The sequence below is a fragment of the Kogia breviceps genome, chromosome 10 (genome assembly GCF_026419965.1).
Source record: "Kogia breviceps isolate mKogBre1 chromosome 10, mKogBre1 haplotype 1, whole genome shotgun sequence".
Classification (NCBI taxonomy): Eukaryota; Metazoa; Chordata; class Mammalia; order Artiodactyla; family Physeteridae; genus Kogia; species Kogia breviceps.
Genome location: NC_081319.1, coordinates 3906164 through 3928980, shown reverse-complemented (window position 1 = coordinate 3928980; position 22817 = coordinate 3906164). Strand labels below are relative to the sequence as shown.

General features: G+C 42.0%; 1 protein-coding gene across 1 annotated transcript in view; it reads right to left on the bottom strand.

Annotated features, from left to right (window-relative positions):
- The window catches only part of CCDC174 (coiled-coil domain containing 174), a 32395-nt gene extending 10488 nt beyond the window's left edge, over positions 1 to 21907 (bottom strand). The window contains exons 1-10 of the mRNA XM_059076894.2: positions 21806 to 21907; positions 18951 to 19055; positions 18153 to 18253; positions 10657 to 10715; positions 8510 to 8684; positions 4978 to 5073; positions 3848 to 3990; positions 3018 to 3112; positions 2360 to 2492; positions 467 to 619 (exon numbers count right to left, since the gene is read on the bottom strand). Coding sequence (XP_058932877.1) covers positions 467 to 619; positions 2360 to 2492; positions 3018 to 3112; positions 3848 to 3990; positions 4978 to 5073; positions 8510 to 8684; positions 10657 to 10715; positions 18153 to 18253; positions 18951 to 19055; positions 21806 to 21847 — 1102 coding nt within the window. The 5' untranslated portion in view covers positions 21848 to 21907. The remainder of the gene's footprint in view (positions 1 to 466; positions 620 to 2359; positions 2493 to 3017; positions 3113 to 3847; positions 3991 to 4977; positions 5074 to 8509; positions 8685 to 10656; positions 10716 to 18152; positions 18254 to 18950; positions 19056 to 21805) is intronic.
- Positions 21908 to 22817: the final 910 nt, after the last annotated feature.

Below are 22817 nucleotides of genomic sequence, written 5' to 3'. Positions count from 1 at the left end.
ACAGTGGTTGAGAGTCTGCCTGCCGATGGAGGGGACGCGGGTTTGTGCCCCAGTCCAGGAAGATCCCACATGCAGCTGAGCGGCTGGGCCCGTGGGCCATGGCCGCTGAGCGTGCACATCTGGAGCCTGTGCTCCGCAATGGGAGAGGCCACAACAGTGGGAGGCCCGCGTACTGCAAAACAAACAAACAAAAAACAGCATCCCAAAGCTGTAAGACCACATGGGGCCAGCGGGAATTTCAGAAACCTTCCCCCAAGTGCTTTGTAAAAAAAAAACAAAAAAAACCAAAAACACTCATCCTTTAGGCATGATGCCTTGTAGACCCTGGTCTTTCATAATCACACTTTCTAATGCTCCTGGGTATTGAGAAGAAACAAGTTCAAGGATGTGAAGAATTCCTTAAGCTTCCAAGGACCACTAAGACTCACCAGAACCACACTCTGTTCAGGAGAACTGACCCCTTTACCTTTTCCTCTGTCCCACTCCCGGACGTGCGGCACCCCAGGCCGGGTATCCTTCCTCTCCTGAACGATGACTTCGACTTTGCTACTCTGGGCAGCTGTATGAGGAGCTGGCATGACCTCTGGTTCTGGTGGCAATGGCCCAATAACATCTCCATCTATTTTGGGCAAGAGAATAAGACTTCATTATAATAAAGCTTAAAATTACTTTAAAAAATTAAACAGAACATGCTCATCCTGAGAGTACAAGCAATAACCAGTATTTATTGAGCATCTATCATGTGCCAGGCAGTGGGCTAAGTGTTTTGTATACAATGGTTCACTTAACCCTGTAATAACCCTAATAAAGTCAGGATTGGTATTCCCAGTTTATCCCCATTTTATAGATAAGGAAAATTAAGATCAGAAATGCTACACAGGTAGACACTGACAAGGGCCAGGATTCAAACTCAGGATGGATGGATTTCAAAGTCTCTGTTTGCCACTATGCCACCCTGCTTCCCCTGACCAACAATCGAAGGACCAGAAACCCCCCCAATTACTCAACTAAAGTAAGAGTCTCTGACTAAGCAAGGGGACTGAGGGTGAGGAAGAGCTGGAGCCTGGCGACAGGCTGTAGGCTATTCTATTTTGGCCATGTTTTAAAAGAAAACAGATTTTTAAAAAGCACTGGTGGCACTTCACATCTTGTGGAAATGACAGATGTTCAGGAGTACAGCAAAAACAGAGAAACAATACAGAGTTCAACACGTCACAGGGAGACAGCATTTATACAAAACTAAATGGACCATTTTCCGATTCCTAAGTGTTCTGATCTCCTTTCGAAGCTAAACTGAAGTGTGTTCAGAATTAGAAAATGGCCCGTGGCTTAGCACAGGCTTCCGTGAGAGCTGGAGAAGCTTCTATGTGCCCCTAACACCCACACCCCCTTCTTCCTTTTGGGACTACAGTGCCCCTCAGCTTCAGCTGGATATGTGTCACCTCTCCAGAGAGGCCATTTCCCAGCCTCCCCTGCAGCTGCGGATGGCCCATGGATTCTGGCCATCAGGATGTAAATGCGTAGGTTGTGTGTGATCCTGATTCACATTCCTAGAATGGAAGCTGCTTCCCCGCCCCTTCTTCCCCAGGGCTGGATCATGAACAGGAGCTGGGGAGCTAGCGACCATGCAGGTGAGAGGAACCCTCTTGGAATGGCAGAAGCAGTAAGACAGGAAGAGGCCAGGGAAAAGGTGACCGTACAGGGCAGAGCTACTACCTGCCCTGAACACCCACCACTGAGGTGTTAAACTAGAGAAGCAGAGGTCCACCTGGTTTGAGCCAGTCTATGCAGGGTCTCTGCTGGGGCAGTTTATTCCGGTCTAGCTTGCTCTCACAGTGAGCAAGTCTGACCACAGTACTGAACAGTGCTCCCAAGCATTTCAACAGTCCCTTGGTAAGCTGCCTATACCCACATTTGTAAATCCTTTATTTTATTAACTTTCTGAATGCATGTCTTCTTTAAAATATATTACTTTATAATAACCAACAAAAACTGCAGCCATAGCAAATGAAAATAGGTCTAAAACATGTACGTGCACAACTAAATTTTATCCTAAAATATCTTTTAAGTATTTTACTTAGGTATTTTACTCCTAAGTCTCAGTTACTAAACCATGCTGTTCTATGAAACAACACAATGTACTGTTAATACCCTTGTCTACGGCCTAAAATTTTCTTTGGAGTGTAATTCCACGCCACTTTGGTTATAAAAACTGTTCCTGGCAGTATCTCCAAGGTGCACTGCTTGCTTAGAGAATAAAACTAGACGGCTGATTTCCACGTTGCCAGTCCTATTATTGAGACATCAACTGAACTAAAATTTTTCCTTCTGAGGTTTAGAAACACGAGCCAAGATATACCTCTATCTTCTTCCTCTGCTCCATCCTCTTTAGATTTTTTCATCTTTTTTTGTCGGAGTTTGGCAAGTCTTGCTTCTAACATAGCCTTTCTCTTTTCCTTTATATTTTCTCGTTTTGTTCTCTGATCTGTTGTCTGAACAGAACAGAAAATTATTAGCCTATTCACAATATTTCTGTTGAAAAGGATGAAATGATTAATTTTATTCTAAAAATAGACTAATTGATTGCATGCCACCTCTAAGAAGCCATCCTTGAGATCTTCAACATGAAGACCCGTTAAGTCCTCTTACACAAGCCCTCTGATGTCTTCTGAAGTTTAGTACACAGAGTATCCTGGAATGCTTACCATTCAAGAAAATTCTGTCCTACTCCTTAACTCCCCTCTAATAACTTTCTATTTTCTCACCCAGGCCGCTCCAAAAGTGCCATATTTGAAACCAAGTTTAAAACATCAAAGTTATACAGGTTACTTTCGAACAACTATAATCTTAAAGTCTGAAACACCAAAATAATATGGCAATTACCTTTATGAAACCGATAATTGCATTCTGAATAGCAATGTAAATTTCTAATTAATTTACTAGATTTTTTTTGCAGTACAGTACAACAAGAAACCCAACCGCTCAAACCCTTAACATCAACTGAGTTTAATTTGTACCTGCTCACGCAGCATTTCTAAAGTTTTCATCTGCTTGTTTCTCAACTCTTTATCTCGGGCAAAGGCAAAGTATCCAACACCAAGCTGCCGGGCCTCTGAAATAAGTCAAAATTATCCAAAAGATAAGATTTCCCTGATCAGTGAATTAAATTCAGACCAAATTCCTACCAAAGCAAAAAGGAACACAATGATATCTCACACATTTTGTTTTGTTTTTTCTAAGAAGCAGCTAAAAAAAAAGTTACAAATTGTTTCCATCCTGTTTGCCAAGTGACAAATATTTATTAACGTTTTAGTCATAGGCTGTCTCCACTTCTCTTGGGAAGCAAACTCGGATTAACAGACCCTCTGTTAGGAAGATACTCCCAATATGAATATTTTTAGGCTATGAAGTGAAAAAGGGGGTATTTTCAATTCTAAAAGCAGAATCTTTTATTTCCACATAAGAGCTGCTGCTTTAAGAATACTTCCTTTTATGCTTGTCATTTGTTCAAGATAAAACAATGATTTAAAAAGCTGCCAGATGAGGTCTTCCCTGGTGGCGCAGTGGTTAAGAATCCGCCTGCCAATTAATGGAACACAGGTTCGAGTCCTGGTCTGGGAAGATCCCACATGTCGTGGAGCAACTAAGCCCGTGTGCCACAACTACTGAGCCCATACGCCTAGAGCCTGTGCTCTGCAACAAGAAAAGCCACCACAACGAGAAGCCCGTGCACCACAACGAAGAGCGGCCCCTGCTCACCACAATGAGAGAAAGCCCGTGCACAGCAACAAAGACCCAATGCAGCCAAACATAAATAAATTTTTAAAAAGCTGCCAGATGACTATACCATTTTCACGAATGTCTTCGTAATGTACGGGCCCCATTGGTCTTCTCAGGGACTCCCTCTCTTCTTCCTCCCATTGCTGGCGCTGGAGTTCTTTTCTCATATCTTCAGATAGTAAGGTTTTTTCATTTGCAGGACTAACGAAACTAGGAAAATAGAGCAAAAACCATCTTAGGTAAGAGCTGTGACACAGCAGTGCTTCGGTTCAGGAGTGCGATCATGGATGAATAACTCTAGTTATGAAGAAGACAATTCCTTACAGAGGCTTCTGACCCACAATACCACTGGGAACCTGCAAAAACTATTTTCACCTTTCTTTAATCAAAGCAAGCAACATGTTACATTAGCATAATGAAATCTTGCCTCACCACTCAGACAAATTACCTTCCTTCCCACCCTGGTCTTGGGCTGAATGGAGGGGGCAGGAGAGGCAGAGAGGAGGAACTATGGGCCTCCTGTGGACGGTCTCCCGTGCAGGACCGCATGTCCCGTCAGGTGGCTCGGGGCTTCTGCACTTTCTTCCCTGTGCCAAGCCCAGGCCTACCTGAACCTGGATGACGTGGACAAGGTGGAGCTTCTCCCAACACTTTCCACGCAATAGCTGCCCTTGGTGAGAATTTTATTCCCTGGGGTGTTTTAGCAAGTTACCTCTTAGGTGTGTGTTAGGCACCACAGAAGAAATTCTAGCCATAAAGCCCTTACTTCAAAATGCAAAGGTGTACGAACAAAAAGTTAAGCTAACTACCTCCCTGCCCCCACCTGCCGTGGGATAACCAAGAGTATATTCTTAAACACTTCCTCCGCAGTGGTCTGTTTGTTGGCTTGGTCTGGGCTCATTCTCTATTTGTTACTCTGTAGGCAGAAATCCTTCCAAGTAAACAGATAGGCTCTAACTCATCCCTTTGAGCAGCTACACAATATGGATGATCAACCACTCAGGTTGTTCCCTGAGTGTGGACTATGTGTGTATGTGTATGCTAACCCCAAAAAAGTGCTTCCACTAATATTCTGATACATTAAAAAAATATTCTTATAGCAGAGCACCAAAGATAATTAACTAAAAACAGCCTTGCGCACAAAACAATCCCCGTGTCTGCACGTCATGGGCAAAGCTTTGCGTGTCACACACTTACAGCCTCCCCTGAAGATTTTTATCCATTTCCAGCAGATGTGGCAAATCCTTTCTCATACAGCGCCGGGATCGCCCTAAAGAATCCACATAATCCACCCTGAAATAAAAGTGAAAAGATGTAAAACAGTTATACTCCAATAAAGATGTTAAAAAAAAAAAGTGAAAAGACGTGGAAAACTGTACATGACATATGGTTCCCTAAGTCAGGGAGTTGGTGCACAGTAAAAAGTTAATTTAGGCCCCATCACCAAGAAAAACCCTCAACCTGAGAGACCACTACCACTGGTAAGAACATGTTTTTCAAAGTTAAAAGCTGACACACAGTAAGTTCATTGAGCCCTTTATTAAATATTAGTTTTAGAAACTGTAGAAAATGATCATGTACATCTCTGACCTCAAGATAAATATGCCACAAAGACCCTTGCTGCAGCATCTCAGAACTTACTTTAATTTGGTTTAAACAATTCCGAATATTTTATCAGCATCATAATAACTTTGCTCCGTACCATATTCTCAACTCGCTCACTTCCTTACAGTCTTCCCAAATTTGACTTTTTACTCTTTCCTGTATTTCTTCAAATTGGTACAATTCTTCCCAATGAATCAGAACTTTCTTAATATAAGTATTTTGAGAGACTCTTTTTAACTAGGAGGAAGCCAAGCAACACACATCTTATACCAAAGAAGCACCTCAGCAGCGGGCCAGTCTGTTATCTTTCGCCCCCGTTCCTCTTTCCTCATCCTGCGGCCCAAAGTACCTTTGTCCAGGCATGAGGCAGGGGAGCCAGGCAGCCAGCAAGGCCAGTGAAATACTGAGACTCCCCCAACAGGAAAAGGGCAGGTTTTCATGAGTAACATTTCATTTGCATTATGATGCAAAACATTTTTAATTTTTTAAATTATGAGCAGGGACTCCCTCACAGTCTTTGGCAGGAGGCTGAAAGCACAGAAGGGCCAGCACTGCTGCTGGAGCAACTCAAGGTCACATTCCCATGCATGTGGCTTTGCTTTTGTAACCCTTTTCTTTTGTCTCACACTTGCCGATTCCAACTGTCAGCCTATGATTTAAAAACTGAATGTTTGGGAATCCACAACTATAGTCCTAAAGCTGATGACCACAGAAATAAAACCTCCAACAGCAGAGAGCAGTTTCTTTCTCCCTTTTCTTCTTTTCCTTTTTTCTTTTTCTACGAATGGAGAACAAAAACCATTTAGCCAGATGGTATGAATAGTTATTTACAGTATTTTTGTGGAAAGATTTTCCACCACCTGGAACTTAACTACCTAAAGGATTTGACAAGCAGTTACAATTCTGGAACCTAATTTAAAAACAAAAAAAGTGTCAGAACTGCTTGCAGTGCATCTTCCTTCACCATATGGTGGCATGTGACACCTTCAATTGCCCTCCAAACTCTTCAAATCAGTAACAAATTGATTGTAATCATAAAGGCATTAATATGAGGGGGAAAAAAAGACAATAAACCTTTCAAAGGAGATGAGATTTCTGCTATGAAAAGCAATCACAGGCCATTCTGTCTCTGGAGAAGGCCTCCAAAACATTCAGATCCCATCAAAAAGAAGTGGCAGAACAGCAGCCAGCAACCGCCCCATGGAATCAGCAATCACTGAGCAAGCTCTCAGAGAAACAATTACTCGAGGTACAAGGGGGATACAGGTGGGCTCGGAGTCATGCCCTCTTCACAGGGCTCTAGGGGGAAGTTAGGGCACACGCTCATCAAACACTCCTAACAGGAGCAGGCAGGGTATAAAAAGTACCAGAAGTTTGCCTCAATCTTCTTCTGGTAATGAGGCCAGTTATGTGTCAATATAAATAAAAGTTAAGACCCAAAGGAGCAGAAAGTATGTTTAAGTGCTACCAGAGTCCAGATGAGGAAGAAACCACTTAGACTAGAAATGATGAAGAGAAGCACGACGGAAGGGATGGCATCATACAGGCTCCTCTTCTGGTTGCCATAGCAAGCGGGCGGCCACTTAGCCCACCCCAAATGTAAGTGTTTTAGAAGGTAGGTAAGAAGACCCCTCCACAGCATGAAGATGCAAGTTCTCTGTGTTCCCAAGCAGTGAAGAGTGCTCTCCTCACTCATACATGACTCTGCCCAAAGGGGCACTGGCTGACAAAAGGTCAACAGGTGCTGCCAACAATCCTAAGCAGTTTCTAACAAACATCCCCATAAAGAGGACATTTGCGCCTTGAAGCGGGGGAGGGGTGGGCTCTGCACCAGCAGGAGGGGAACAGGCAGGGTTACTCCCAGGACACAGCATCGGTGCATCTCCATGTAATCTCAAGCCCTTTTGAACAAGTTTCTACACAACGTCTTGGGTACAAAAAATCATAATGGAACTTCATTCTGGTCTCTTTGTAAAGAAAAGACTGGTTAAGTTTCCCCATCACTCACCTACTAGGCATCACCATCCCTGTTCTACAGATGAGGAAACTGAAGCTTAGAGAGGGTAGGAACTTGATCACAACCATATCACAAGTGAAAGGCAGAGCTGCTGCTGTCCAGATCCAGGTCATGATGCCTAGACCACACTGCCAGAAAATGTCACAGCCAGAGTAAGGCTCACTGGATCAGCTCTGCCAGCCTCTTTTCACTGGAACTAGAGATGACACTGTCTACGTGATGACGCTCCGTGATGCCCAAATCAGGACATGGGTAGGGTAGTGTGGGCAACAAAGGAACATTCTTCTGCCTAAACAACTTTTTCACATCAACAAAACAAGCATATCAACGCCTCCATGCCTGGCACACTGCCTGGCACGTGGCAGGAGCTCAGTTTATTTGTAATTATTTCTTTATTGGAGTTACTGCTTCTATACCTATAAATCTAATCCTATTTAAAGTGGAGTCTCTAAAGAAAGAAAACTGATTAAGAACTGAGAGAAAGGGACTCCCTTGGTGGCACAATGGTTAAGAATCTGCCTGCCAATGCAGGGGGCATGGGTTGAAGCCCTGGTCCGGGAAGATCCCACATGCCATGGAGCAAATAAGCCCGTGTGCCACAGCTACTGAGCCTGCGCTCTAGAGCCCGCGAGCCACAACTACTAAGCCCGCATGCCTAGAGCCCGCGCACCGCAACGAAGAGTAGCCCCTGCTCACTGCAACTAGAGAAAGCCCACGCACAGCAATGAAGACCCAATGCAGCCAAAAAAAGAAAAAAAGGGAGAGAGACTGGGACTTCCCTGGTGGTCCGTCCAGTGGGTAAGACTCAGCATTCCCAATGCAGGGGGCCCGTGTTCAATCCCTGGTCAGGGAGCTAAATCCCTCATGCAGGCTGCAACTAAGAGTTCACATGCTGCAACTAAGAAGTCCGCATGCCACAACTAAAGAGCCCGCATGCCTCAACAAAGAGCCCACATGCCACAACTAAGACCCGGCAGAGCGAAAATAAATAAATAAATATTTAAGGATAGAGAGAAATCGCTTGATAACAACCAAACGACATGACTCTCAAAAACTAAACACAAGTCTAACAAAGTTAACATGACCAAATGGCGTAATATCACCAACCATTCTTCACTGGGGTCCTGGGGAGGAGGGATATCTTTTTCAGAAACGGTTTCTTCATCATCGTCTCTTTCTGTCTTTCTATAATCTCTGCTGGCACCAATCTCTTCCATTTCTCTGTGTTTGTCTATGATCTTCTGTGTGAAATCCACAAGGTACATATCCTCCACTTCTTCATCTAAGACATAAAAATCAATTTGCAGATTCTTGACATCAAAGAAGACCACACATGGAATTGACATGAAGCAGTCACATTCATCATTAGGTGGCTATATTACCCGACAATTCAGTAGTTGATGTCTCCACCCACCCCCTAAATGCTCACAAAGACACAGAGCCACCTCGAGAGTGACAGGGAAGCTGTAAATAGGTCACTGGACACATATACCACATAAAAAAATCTTTAAAAGCCTAATGTTTTCTGCTGCCTTGTCAATAACAAAAGACTTTAAGATAACAAAACCATTTGATTTCAAGAGACTCATATAGCCAATTACATAATACAGAAGCAGAATTGTATTTCTCAGTAAGTCTTTGGGGCTAACACTAATACCCCTCTCTAATCATGTGGGTTGTATCCCATAACCCTAATTATACTGCTACAGTATGGCAAATGTTTGAAGGGTCATAACACAGGTAAAAGTAGTCATCTGAATTCTTTTCAATCCAAAGAACACCACTTTCAGGTAAAGCATGGTGCCAGGATCTGCAGGGCATCCAAAGATGTGTAAAGTGCCATCTGCCTGCAGGCCTTACGATCTACTTGAGCTAAAACATACACTGAAAGTTAAATAGCAATCCATGATTTTAATTTAACACAGGATAGTGGATGTATTCACAATATTTCATGAAGTTTCACTCTGCTAGATTTAAGCTCTAAGGAACAGATAGTAGGTTCCCTACTACCGGGGGCTGGTGTTACCCTCACTGTACAGTGGAGAAAAGTTGAGGCTCCGAAACTTGACTAGCCCAAACATGCTGGTCCAATATGCCTATCAGGAGGTGGGCCTGCTGGTATGGACAGAACCAAATCTCCACGTCCACACACTCCTTTGGACTTGATTTCTATATTAACAATATAAGTAAAGTTTGAATCAAATGAAAAAAGACTTTTTTTTAAGCCACAAAAACATGTAACTCAAATGGGAAAGAGATATACGTTCCCAGAACTGAGTTGTAAGACCATGTAACAGTGAGGCCTCCTGCTGACTGACACCCTGCTGCGTCTTTAGGAGGGAGGCAAAACCTCTCCCAGGGCACTCAGCTTTGCGAGCACCCAACCTGCCCATGCTGGGCTCCCCGCCGCACAGGGGACAGGCCTCTGTGGTCTGGGCAGCCCACGATCAGGGTCCAGCCCCACTGCTCTCCTGCTGCCCCACTGCCCCCTCTCCCTGCCCCTCTGACCCAGCCCTGCTAGTCGGCCCTGCCAGCTCTGGCCCCCTCCTCCCTTCGATCTGCTCTCTCCATTCTCCCCCTGCAGAATCCCTTTCTCCAGTTTTCCAACGCCTTCAAGACCCCCATCAGAGCCACCTTCTCCCTAGAGACTTCCACACATGCCTTTTAAAGGCAATAAGATATGCACTGCCTTGTAAAATATCTTCTACTGCTGTTGAATTGTAGGTTGGGTTTTCTTTTTCTGGGGTGGGTGTGAGGAAAGGGGGATCTTTTTACTATTATTTTAAAAGCAACTATAAGCACATCACAGAAAAAAACTAAAAATAGAGAAAAACAGGGGAAAAGGAACCATAACTCCAGTACCCCGATATAACCATAATTCCTCCCAGGTTTTTTTTTTTTTTTTAACATAGCAGTAACTGTAATTGTGGCCTATTTAGACCTTGCTTCCTAAATTTGTTTTCTTCTGTGCCATTTTCCTCCACTGATGATACCCCCGCTTGAGTGCAGAGGCAGAGAATCCGGCTTATACCATACTGGCTTGTCCTTTCATAGCATCTATCATGGGGCCCAGCAGCACCCACAGGGCAACTGAAAAACTATTGCTGATTTTCTTGTCTCTGTGCTGGCACGGAAAGTAATCAATTTTATTTTTAAAATTTCTCCTTATTTTTACAATTATTTTAACAAATAATAGAATACCACAGAGGTGTATGAATTACAGAAAATAAAGATACATAAATAATCATATTTACCTATAAAGTCTCCTTTAGTCATTTTTTCATATAATTTGGCTTTTTCTTCCAACTTCTCCCTAGTAGTAAAAAAAAGAAAAGCAAGTATTAGAAATGGTCTTATCACTGCAACTCCTGGTAAGTCTGCCCCATCCCCAGACTTACTGCTGCAACCTGCCGAACGGACCCAGTCTGACGACTAGAGCTGAAATCCTGCCCGGAGGGGACCCTCAGGCCCAGCCAGGGCTGCTCTGCCAATTAAACGTAAGCTCTGTGAAAGCCTAGCGCATGTTTCTCTCATTCATGATGGTATCCCAGGGCCTAAAACAGTATCTGGTGCATAGCAGATGCTCAGTAAGTATTTGATGAGTGAATACATGAATAAATGAAGATTCCAATTTAATTTAAATGCCAAATGTAACTTAACTTAAATACCAAAAAAAGAGAGATGTCTAAACAAAAACATTTTCTATTTGCAATCTTCCAAATGGATCACCAAATTCCAATTGTTTTACAAATTCCTTGTCTTACACAAGGGTCCCTGGTCTCCCTTAGCTCATCAGGCCTAAGGGAGGTAGAGACCAACTTCTTGGAAGTCTGTTAAAAATATGATCGTGTCTATTTTATACAGAACATGAATAAGGCATTCATGACAAATAGCTAATAAAAAACAAACATCAACCCTGGTATTTCAATACAGCAGTCTCTCTGCTCATGTTAATTCTAGAGACATTTATTCTTCCATGGGTGAGACATTTATTCTTCCATGGGTAAGACAGCTGACAATTATTTTATTCTAGAAATACCTATGATGGTAAAGAGCCCCAAAGAAGTCATCTGAGTTTTTGCTTGTGAAGGATCACACTTAATCATAAAAGAAAATTTCATTTCTAATGGTGTCCCAAGGGAATTCCCTGGCAGTCCAGCGGTTAGGGCTCTGTGCTTCCACTACATGGGGCAGGGGTTCGATCCCTGGTTGGGAAACTAAAACCTCACATACCATGCAGCGCAGCCAAAATAATAATAATAATAATAGTGTCCCAAGGCAATAAAGTCCCTTGGTCACACGGCTGTGTGCTCTGGAACAAGTGACTCCACCTCTCATATACCTCAACTCCCACATCACAACAGGAAAGACAGCACTGCCTCTCAGTGTTGCAATGAGGATCCATCAGACAATACACGTAAAGCACGCCACCAGTTACAGCCTCTTCGCATCTATGGCAGAAAGAGTCCTCTTTCCTTTTACACATTCATTCGCAAGCACTGACTACATAAGGGCCAAGCACTGTTTTACGTGCATAAGACAAAGTTCCAGCTCTCATGGGGGTCACACTCTAGAGAGGGAGAAAGACAAAAAATAAATCAATGAATAAGAGGATTTCAGACAGTGAGAAGAAGGGAAGGAAATAAAAGCAGGTTTTCCCAATAGAGGCCTTGTGTCATGCACTGATGGAGTGCTCTGTGGAGCAGCCTAGTCATATTAACTTCTAAGAGGTTAAGTTGCTCGTTTTCAGATGGAGCTTAATGTAACAAGCAGTCTCGTTACAGAATCTCATCATCTTAGTAAAAATAAAACTACAAAAAATTTAGAAAACAAAATACACTGTCTGGACAGAGCAACTGGGCAGGACACTAAGATAGGGTAGTCAGGGGAAACCTCTCTGAAGAGGACGTTTGGCCTAAGGCTTGCAAAGCAAGAAGTCAACCATGGGGCTTCTCTGCTGGCGCAGTGGTTCAGAGTCTGCCTGCCGATGCAGGGGATACGGGTTCGTGTCCTGGTCCGGGAGGATCCCACGTGCCGTGGAACGGCTGGGCCCGTTAGCCATGGTGGCTGAGCCTGCGTGTCCGGAGCCTGTGCTCCACAATGGGAGAGGCCACAACAGTGAGAGGCCCGCGTACAGGAGAAAGCAAGTCAGGCAGAGGAAAGATGAAGAGGGAATGAACTTGACATGTTCAAGGAGACACCAGTGTGGTAGAGGGTGCTGAGCAAAGGGGAGAGTGGTACAAAATAAACACAACAGAGACAGGTGGGGACAAAAGTGCAAGGGAAAGGATAAGAAGTTTGGATGCAGTGTAACAGAAAGAAGACAGTTTTAAGATGGCAGGAAGAGTCTTCAGATGAATAATGGAGGGACTTCCCTGGTGGCGCAGTGGTTAAGAATCCGCCTGCCTATGTAGGGGACATGGGTTCGAACCCTGGTCCGGGAAGATCCCACATGCTGTGGAGCAACTAAGCCTGTGCGCCACAACTACTGACCCTGCACTCTAGAGGCCGCGAGCCACGACTACCAAGCCTGCGCACCTAGAGCCCGTGCTCTGCAACAAAAGAACCACCACAATGAGAAGCTCGCGCACCACAAAGAAGAGCAACCCCTGCTCACCACAACTAGGGAAAGCCCACGTGTAGCAACGAAGACCCAATGCAGCCAAAAAATATACATTAATTAATTAATTAATTAATTAAAAAAATAATGGAGATCAAGGAAGATGTCAGGGAAATGGCCACTAGATTTAGTAGATGAGGAAGTCACTGGTGACTGTAAAGAACATTTCTTCAGTCAAGTAGTGAAGATGGAACTCAGAGGGCAAGGGTATGGGACACTTATCAGGAACCCACTATGTTCTAGACACTATGGATGTATCTCCTTTAATCTCTTAAAGGTCTTCATGAGTTAAGTATTAACCACCACACCTCACAGATCAGGAGAGTCTCAATGTAAAAGTAACTTGCCTGAGGCCTTACATCCTCATGGAACTACCTCTGCCTGTTGTAAGCTCTGGAGAGATGCAGAAGTCCTGCAGATCATGGGGAGACTTGATTCCCCACGAGCACAATGAACTATGTAAAAAGTTACTGGATAGAAAAATCACAGCAAAGTACCAAGGAATACTCTATTATACAGAGGAAACTAATAAAGATCATGCCCATAGTTAATACTCAATGGTGAAAAGCTGGAAGCTTCTACTCTAAGGTCAGAAACAAGACAAGGATGCCTACCCTTAACATTTTTATTCAGTGTAGTATTGGAGGTTCTAGCCAGAACAATTAGGCAAGGAAAAAAAAAAAAGGCATCCAAATCAAAAAGGAAGAAATAAAATTATCACTATTTGCAGATGACATAACATTATATATAAAAAAATCCCGGGCTTCTCTGGTGGCACAGTGGTTAAGAATCCGCCTGCCAATGCAGGAGACACGGGTTTGAGCCCTGGTCTGGGAAGATCCCACATGCCATGGAGCAACTAAGACTGGGCACCACAACTACTGAGCCTGAGTGCCTGGAGCCCATGCTCCACAACACCACTGCAATGAGAAGCCCACCCACCGCAATGAAGAATAGCCTCTGCTCACTGCAACTAGAGAAAAGCCTGCACGCAGCAACGAACACCCAATGCAGCCAAAAATAAATAATAATAATAAAAAAAGAAAATCCCAAAGACTCCACCAAAAAACTTTTAGCACTAAGAAATGAACTCAGTGAAGCTGCAGGATACAAAATCAATACACAAAACTCTTGTGTTTCTATATACCAATAATCTATCAGAAAGAGAAAATAAGAAAACAATCCCATTTACAATTGCATCAAAAAGAACAGAAGAGACTTCCCTGGCCGTCCAGTGGTTAAGACTCCACGCTTCCATTGCAGGGGGGAGCGGGTTTGATCCCTGGCTGGAGAACTAAGATCCCGCATGCCATGTGGCACAGTCAAAAAAAAAAAAAAAAAAAAAATCCTTTGGAATAAATTTAACAAAGGAGATGAAAGACCTATACACTAAAAAATACACAGCACTGATGAAGAAACTGAAGATGATACACATAAGTGGAAAGATATTTACAGATTAGAAGAATACTATTAAAATGTCCATACTACCCAAAGCAATCTACAAAATCAAAGCAATCCCTGTTAAAACTCCAATGGCATTTTTCGCAAAAATAGAATGAACAACCCTAAAATTTGTATGGAACCACAAAAGATCCCCAAAGAGCCAAAGCAATTCTGGAAAAGAAGAACAAAGCTGGAGGCAACACGCTCCCTGATTACCAACTATATTACAAAGCCACAGTAATCAAAAGAGTATGGTACTGGCATAAAAACAGACACATAGATCAATGGAATGGAAAGAGAGCCCAGAAATAAACCTACACACATATGGTCATTTAATTTATAACAAACGAGCCAAGAATATGCAATGGGAAAAGGACAGTCTCTTCAATAAATGGTATTGGGAAAACTGGACAGCCACATGCAAACGAATGAAACTAGACCACTATCTTACACAAAAACTAACTCAAAATGGAATAAAAACTTGAATGTAAGACCTGAAACCATAAAACTCCTAGAAGAAAACACAGGCAACAAGTTCCCTGACATCAGCTGTGGCACTGATTTTTTTTGGATTTGACATGAAAAGCAAAGGCAACAAAAGCAAAAATAAAGAAGAGGGACTATATCAAACTAAAAAGCTTCTGCAGAACAAAGGAAATCATCAACTAAATGAAAAGGCAACCTACTGGATAGGAGGAAATATTTACAAATCATTTATCTGACAAAAGCTTAATAGCCAAAATAAACAAAGAACTTACAACTCAACAGCAAAAGAACAATCCAATTTTAAAAATGGACCTGAACAGATATTTTTTCAAAGACATACAGATGGCCAACAGGTACATGAAAAGGTGCTCAGCATCACTAATTATGAGGGAAATGCAAATCAAAACCACAATGAGATATCACCTCATACGAACCTGTTAGAATGGCTACTATCAAAAAGACAAGAAATAACAAGTGTTGGTTAGTGAGGATGTGTAGAAAAGGAAACTTTCATGTACTGTCAGTGGGAATGTAAACTGGTATAGCCACTATGGAAAAGAGTATGTAGATTCCTCACAAAATAAAAATAGAACTACCATATGGGGACTTCCCTGGCAGTTCAGTGATTAAGATTCTGCACTTCCAATGCAGAGGGAAGGGGTTCCATCTCTGGTTGGGGAACTAAGATCCCACACGCCACACAGCGTGGCCAAAAAAAAAAAAAAAAAAAGAACTACCATATGATCCAGCAATTCCACTTCTGGGTATTTATCTGAAGTAAATGAAAACACTAATTCAAAAGATACATGCACCCCCATTTTCATTACAGCATTATTCACAATAGCCAAGATAAGGATACAATCTAAGTGTCCACTGATGTAGGAACGGATAAAGAAAAGGTGATATACATACACAATGGAGTACTATTCAGCCATAAAAAACAATGAAATCTTGCTATTTGAAATGTTATGGATGGACCTGGAGGGCATTATGCTAAGTGACAAAAGTCAGACAAAGACCATATGATTTCATTTATATGTGAAATTTAACAAACAAACAAACAAACAAAAATACCCTAAACAAAGAAATTAACAAGTTCATAGATACAGAGAACAGAATGGTGGTTGCCAGAGGTGGCAGGGGGTGGGGAGGAAATGGGTGAAATGGGTGAAGGGGGTCAAAATGTACAAACTTCCAGTTACAAAATAAGTAAGTCATGGGGATGTAATGTACAGTATAATGACTGTATTGCATATTTGAAGTCTGTTAAAAGAGTAGATCTCAAAAGATCTCATCACAAGACAAAAAAAACTGTAACTATGTGTGGTGAGAGATGTTAACTAGATTTATTGTGGTGATCATGTCACAATATATACAAATATCAAGTTATTATGCTGTACACCTGAAACTAATTTCAATTTTACCTTAATAAAATACATAAAGCATAAAAAAGTTATAGCATCTTTCAACAAAATTAAAATTCTAAGAATAATGTCCAGTAGTGAGAAAAATGTCTCAAAAAGGAACATACCTTTAAGTCAAGTCTCATGTCTGTTGAGGATAGGCCAAACACTAAGAAAAACAATCCCCCAAATGGGCTAATATTCTGCCCTTTATTCTCAGACCCAAAAGAGCTGAGGAGCCTTAGCAACCACTGTTTTCAACTTTCATTATGCAATGGATCCAAAAGCACATGTGGCAGTCATGACAGACATTAAAACTTGGGATGCTGAATCCAGGGTGATACTGCAAATAAGGGAAGAGCTCTTCTTTACAGAAGAATGCCAGCTAATAAACAGAATGAAAAAATAATAAACATGGAATGACAGAATTAGAATAATCCTAACTTGAAATCATCAGTGTAATAATTGACTCCTCCGTGATGACAAAACAATCACATGAAAACATACTGGCGAACAAGATATTGACAGTCTCAGTTTCCCTCCTTAGATTATTATTAATTACAAATGCGGAAGAGCATCTTTACAATGGAAAAATCTAGCAGACCTACCTTAACTGAGTGATCAAAGTTATCATCACCAATAAAGACTTCAACTGACATCATGAACCTCCCGATGTGATTCAATGGGAGGACATATCATCCATCACCTATATACTCAATAGTATTCTTACCAACAACAGTTAGCGTGACTCTAATCAGATGGTGGGACACTGTAGAAACAAGTGGGCTGGACTCTTCAAAAAGCATTCATGGCATAACAGACAACAAAAAGGCAAGGGAACTGTTTTAGATTAAGAGAGACTAAAGAGAAATGAAAAGTAAATGCAATGTGTACTCTCTGACTGACTCTTGGATTAAATATTTTAAAAAACAATAAAGGACATAACCTTTATTTAGGATAACTGGTGAAATCTGAATATGGACCATATGATAGTATTATTTTACCAGTGTCAAATTTCTTGGGTATGACAGCAGTACTGAGATTATGCAGGATAATGTCTTTATTCTTAAAAGATATACGCTGAAATATTTAGAGGTAAAGTATCATGATGTTTAACAAAGTTGCTCTACACACACTGCAGAGAGGAAGGGGGAAGAAGAAAGTAAATTTTAAAAGATGTTAATTGGTGAACTTAGGTTAAAAGTATTAGAATGTTCACCATACTCTTCTTTCAATTATTCTGTCGGTTTGAAGTTTTTCATATTAAAAAGTTGAGGGGAAAATGCAGTTTCTAAATGCTATAGTATGCCACCTAGTAGCCCCAAACCACACCACCACGAGGGACACTTCTTAAACACTTGTTAATAACCTCACTGCCTAAAAGGGAACTGAGGTTTTCTCTTGCCTTCTTATAAGACTATAAATATATCTGCAAATTATATTATTTTCAGAGTAATAGAGTATTTGGCTAGAAGGATGATAAAAATCAAAACTGTAAATCAAAGAGTAAAAGTTGGGCTTCCCTGGTGGCGCAGTGGTTGAGAGTCCACCTGCCGATGCAGGGGACACGGGTTCGTGCCCCGGTCCGGGAGGATCCCACATGCTGCAGAGCGGCTGGGCCCGTGAGCCATGGCCACTGAGCCTGCACGTCCGGAGCCTGTGCTCCGCAACGGGAGAGGCCACAACAGTGAGAGGCCCGCGTACCACAAAAAAAAAAAAAAAAAGAGTAAAAGTTGAACTTTCATTCCTTTGCCTGGGTAGCCACAACGCAGCTACATTTGTCAGAGCAAAACTTTACCTCGCTTTGTCCAAAGTCTTCTGTTCCTCAATCTTCTGTTCAGCATCCTTCTCAGCTCGATTAGAAACTCCTGTGTTTTGTCTGCTCCAGATACTTGGTTTCTGGAGAATAATTTAAACAGAATCACCAAATGATTGCAAAAACTCTCTACTTGTCTTGTACATCAGAAGGAAAAAAAAGATAATTAGATCTTATGAATCAGTGGAAATAACTAGACTTCTGACAGCCAACCTATGTCCTGCAAATACACTGTACATAGCAAAGCTGGAGCTGAAAAAAAAAGCCCTAATTACATTTTTAAAAATTTCTTTATACAATTGCAGTTACTTCTCTTTTATCTCCTGAATGACTACAACCTAATTCAAGACTAATGAAAACATATATAACAGAGACTTAGTAATACAAGTTACAGACACCATTAGCTATAAAATTGTAAAAACATTCACAACTCTTAAAGACCCAGCTATATTTCTGCTATATTTCTATATTATCTAATTGTTTATCTCTGTTTGGATTTATAACACCTGTAAAACTAGATAATCTTCCATGGGAACGTAAATAAACACATACTAACAGCAATGTACTATTCCAAAGGAAGTGCTAAAGAATTAGATCATTATAATGAGCTTTTAAATCTTACTAATTTCTATCTTAATATTTAAAACATTTCATGCAGATGTTCAAATACAAGACAAGGATTTTTATGGAGCAGACACCATGAACACTTTCAAAAAACCTAAATACGGTGTAATTTCCCTATGTTTGGAACTGATGGAGATAATTAGATCTTATTTTTACCTTAGTAGTTGGTTTTGGTTTCCCCAAAACTCCAGCATCTTTTAAAAGTTTTTCTTGTTTGAATTCTTCTTGTTTTCGGAAGAGTTCAGCCTTAAGGTCTACCAACTAAAATAAAACCAATAAGCAAACAAAAACAATTAATTCTAATGAGTGACTGGATTTCTAAAGTTTTATAATTCTCAAAACAAGATGATAAGCTCCTATAAATGGACAAAAATGGATATAAAACTAAACGTTTAAATGTAGAATCTAGCACAAAATAAAACCAAGTCATATTTCATTCCAGCTCTGTTGTAAATGTATTTACCTTTCAACACTTCAAGGCTTTCCTCTGGGCAAGGGGAGAGTGATAGAGCAAGGTAAATGAAATCTGCATCTTTTAGATTCAGATTCAACTAACATTATTAAGCACCTTCTGCCTGACTGGCACTGTCCTTGGCTTTTTCTTGTAGTAATTTCACTTAAACATCACAACAATTTATTATTTCTACAGGAAAACGTCTCTGTTCAGCAACAATCTGAGCACCAGTCTATGTCTGGCACTTTACACTGACGAGGAGGATACAAACATGAATTAGACACACTCCTGCCTCAAAGAGCCTACAATCTCCTAAGAAACCTGACTTACAATACCAGTCAGTTGTAACACATGCCGTGAAGAGTGGAATTAAGTAGCAAAAAGTTCAGTTAAAGGAGTATTTCCTTCTGGCCGGAGTGATCAGAGATGGCTTTGAAATGAAGCTTAAAGGATAGGCAAGATTTCAAAAGCTAGAAATAAAATGGACTGAGTGAATTTTGTTTCAGCACGTTTTGGAAACTGCAAGTTTAGCTGAACAACAGAGTTCAAGAATAGGAAAGGCCAGAGCAAAGGGAACAGGGAAGTTGGATCAGTCACCACTACCTACTCCAAAAAAGGATGTAATGACAGTTTCCTTTTTTAGGATCCAAATGCAGCTGCTTATACACATGGTCATTTATAAAGCAAATACTTATAAAGCCCAGCATCACAAACTGACTTTTAAGGGAAATCAAAATGACTGAGCTCAATGATTTCTATTTTGGAAGAAAGCAATTTTAAAATAGCCTTGGCAGGGTTTTTAATAATGCCAAGGGCAGGTTCATTCTAGGGCCTAATACTCTAAATTTTAAAAAACAAATTTAAAACTTAAGCCTTGGGACTTCCCTGGTAGTCCAGGGGTAAAGAATCCGCCTTCTGATGCAGGGGACGTGGGTTCGATCCCTAGTCGGGGAACTAAGATTCCCACATGCCACGGGGCAACTAAGCCCACGTGCTGCAGACTACAGAGCCCACGCTCCACAACTAGAGAGAGAAAACCCGCACACCACAACTAGAGAGAAGCCCGCGCGCCACAACGAAAGATCCCGCATGCCGCAACTAAGACCTGACGCAGCCAAAAAATATAAATAAATAAATAAATAAAGTTACATGTATTACTAAAAAAAAAACCACTTGTACATTTAAGGAAAAAAACTTAGGCCTTTTCTTCTATGCCTTTTTTTTTTTTTTTGATGTGGACCATTTTTAAAGTCTTTATTGAATTTGTCACAATATTACTTTTATTTTGTCTTTTGGTTTTTTGACCCAGAGGCATGTGGGATCTTAGCTCCCCAACCAGGGATCGAACCCGCATCCCCTGCATTGGAAGGCGAAGTCTTAACCACTGGACTGCCAGGAAAGTCCCTCTAAGCCTTCTTAACTACATCAATTTTCTAGCCAGACATTTTCCTATTAAACTTTTGAACTTTAAAATGAAGATGCTCAGAAAAGTGTCAATTCGGAGGTGGCATTCACATTATGAGTGTCGCTAATTGTAACCCGTCAGGAAAGGATAACTTTAATTTTACAGCTTTTTGATTCCTAATCCTCAAACATAATAACTAGTACCAATTTTCAGTATTAGACGGGGGAAAGGAGCTCAAATATTGAGCTACGTCCATCTTTTCCTTCATATCGCTTGCATTCTGCAGTAAATCCAAGATTAAAGCAAAGGTTAGGCTATTTGCTCTGATATAACGGCAAAGACAACAGCTTTGGAGTCAAAACAGATGGAATGAGCCCAGTTCTACCACTAAGAACTCAGTATGTAAGCTGGAGAAAGCCGCTTCATTTTCTGAGCCTCAAAGGCATCACCTATAAAATGGGGATATTACTAGCACCTGCCTCCTAAAGCAGCCAGGAAGATTCAGGGAGGCACTGCATACAAAGTGCTGGCACCAAAAAAAAAAAAAAAAAAAAAAAAAAAGGGCTGGCACAAAAGTACTCAGAACAGGTTTTCTTCCTAAAAGCGACTAACTTAACAATGCTGTTTACATTCTGTTAGACCTTACAGCTCCCAGGCAACGCAGCCCACGGGTGTATTAACAACTGTTTAGTTCCCGGTGGGGACGCTGGGCATCTCGGACCCTGGGGAACAAATCACACTCTCTAATGTTCTGGGGGGACCGTGCCGGTCCCTGAACTGAAGGGAAACATATGTGCACAGCTAGCAGAGGCTGCGTTCCCCCTCCGAAGGTAACGAAGACAAGGCTGGCAAGGAGGCCTGGCCTGTTGTCGCGGAGGGGAGGCAGGGACATTCCAAACCCGGAAAAGACACCCGGTTCTGGTCCGCGTCTGAGGGACAAGCCTGGTGCCGGTGCACGGCGGAGGGGAGACGTCACGTTCAGGGTTCTATAAGCAAGAAGTGGGCCCTGGCTTTTTCTGGGAGAAAAGCCAGGTGCCGGGGTTCCTGTCTGAGGGGAGGCCAAGTTTGGGTCCCCGAGTGAAGAAACAAACGAGGTCGACATTCTTGTCGGGGAGAGGCGGAGCCCACAGCATCATCTACACCCGTACTCACCGAGGACGCCGTAACGTCCAAGGGCTTTTTTCTCCGGTCCATGGTCGCACTACAGCGCCCCGGCCCAAGGCGAACACCTCACCAGGTCCGCGCAGGCGTCTTATACCGGCTTCCGGCGTAACCGGAAGTGTCCTCATGAGAGCGACGCTGTTTACGACGCTGGCACCATCTTGAGAAGGTCAGGATGTGGTGCGCACTGCGTCCTTCACCACTTCGAGAAGATCAGCGTGCCCTGGAGTGAAGCTAACTGCTAAGGCCATCTTGAAGAGGGCGGAAGGTAACAGGGCTACTGTTGTCGCCATCTTGAGAAGGGCGGCATACGTCTTCCAGAGCAATGCACGCCATCTTGAGTGGTGCAGTTGCGGGTGGCGGGTGTGTGTGGCGGTGGCGCCATCTTGGAAGGGCAAGGGAACTGAAATGAATGTCTTCCCTGTGAAAAGAAAGATGGGTTAGTAGGACTGCAAAGATATACCTAAATACCGTTTTAAGACCTGCAGTATGCTAGGCACTGCTTGGCGCTTCTCACAGGTTAATTTATTTAAATTCTCACAAGAGTCATATGAGATAAGGATTATTATATTAATTTTAGTAGAAATAATAACAATAATAATAACTAACATTGATATAATGCTATAAATGTATAGTGTGTCACTTTACATATTTCACTTGGTAAGAACATGAACTCCAGAAGCCAACTTCCTCAGCTGGAATCACTGCTTCACCACTTATTGACTGTGTGACCTTGCAAAAGTTACTTACTTGGTGCTTCAGTTTCCAAATGGGAATAAAGTAGTGTTTACTTCATGGGGTTCAGTTAGGATTAGATGAAGTAAATGAGCTCGTTGATAAAAGTATTAATGATTATGGTAGACAGACCAATGACACATGCCCCCCCACACACACACACACAAGATGTCCATCTTCTAATCTCTAGAACCTGTGACTGGGTTACCTTACATGGCAAAAGGGAATTTGCAGATGTGATTAACGATTTTGAGATGAGGAGATTATC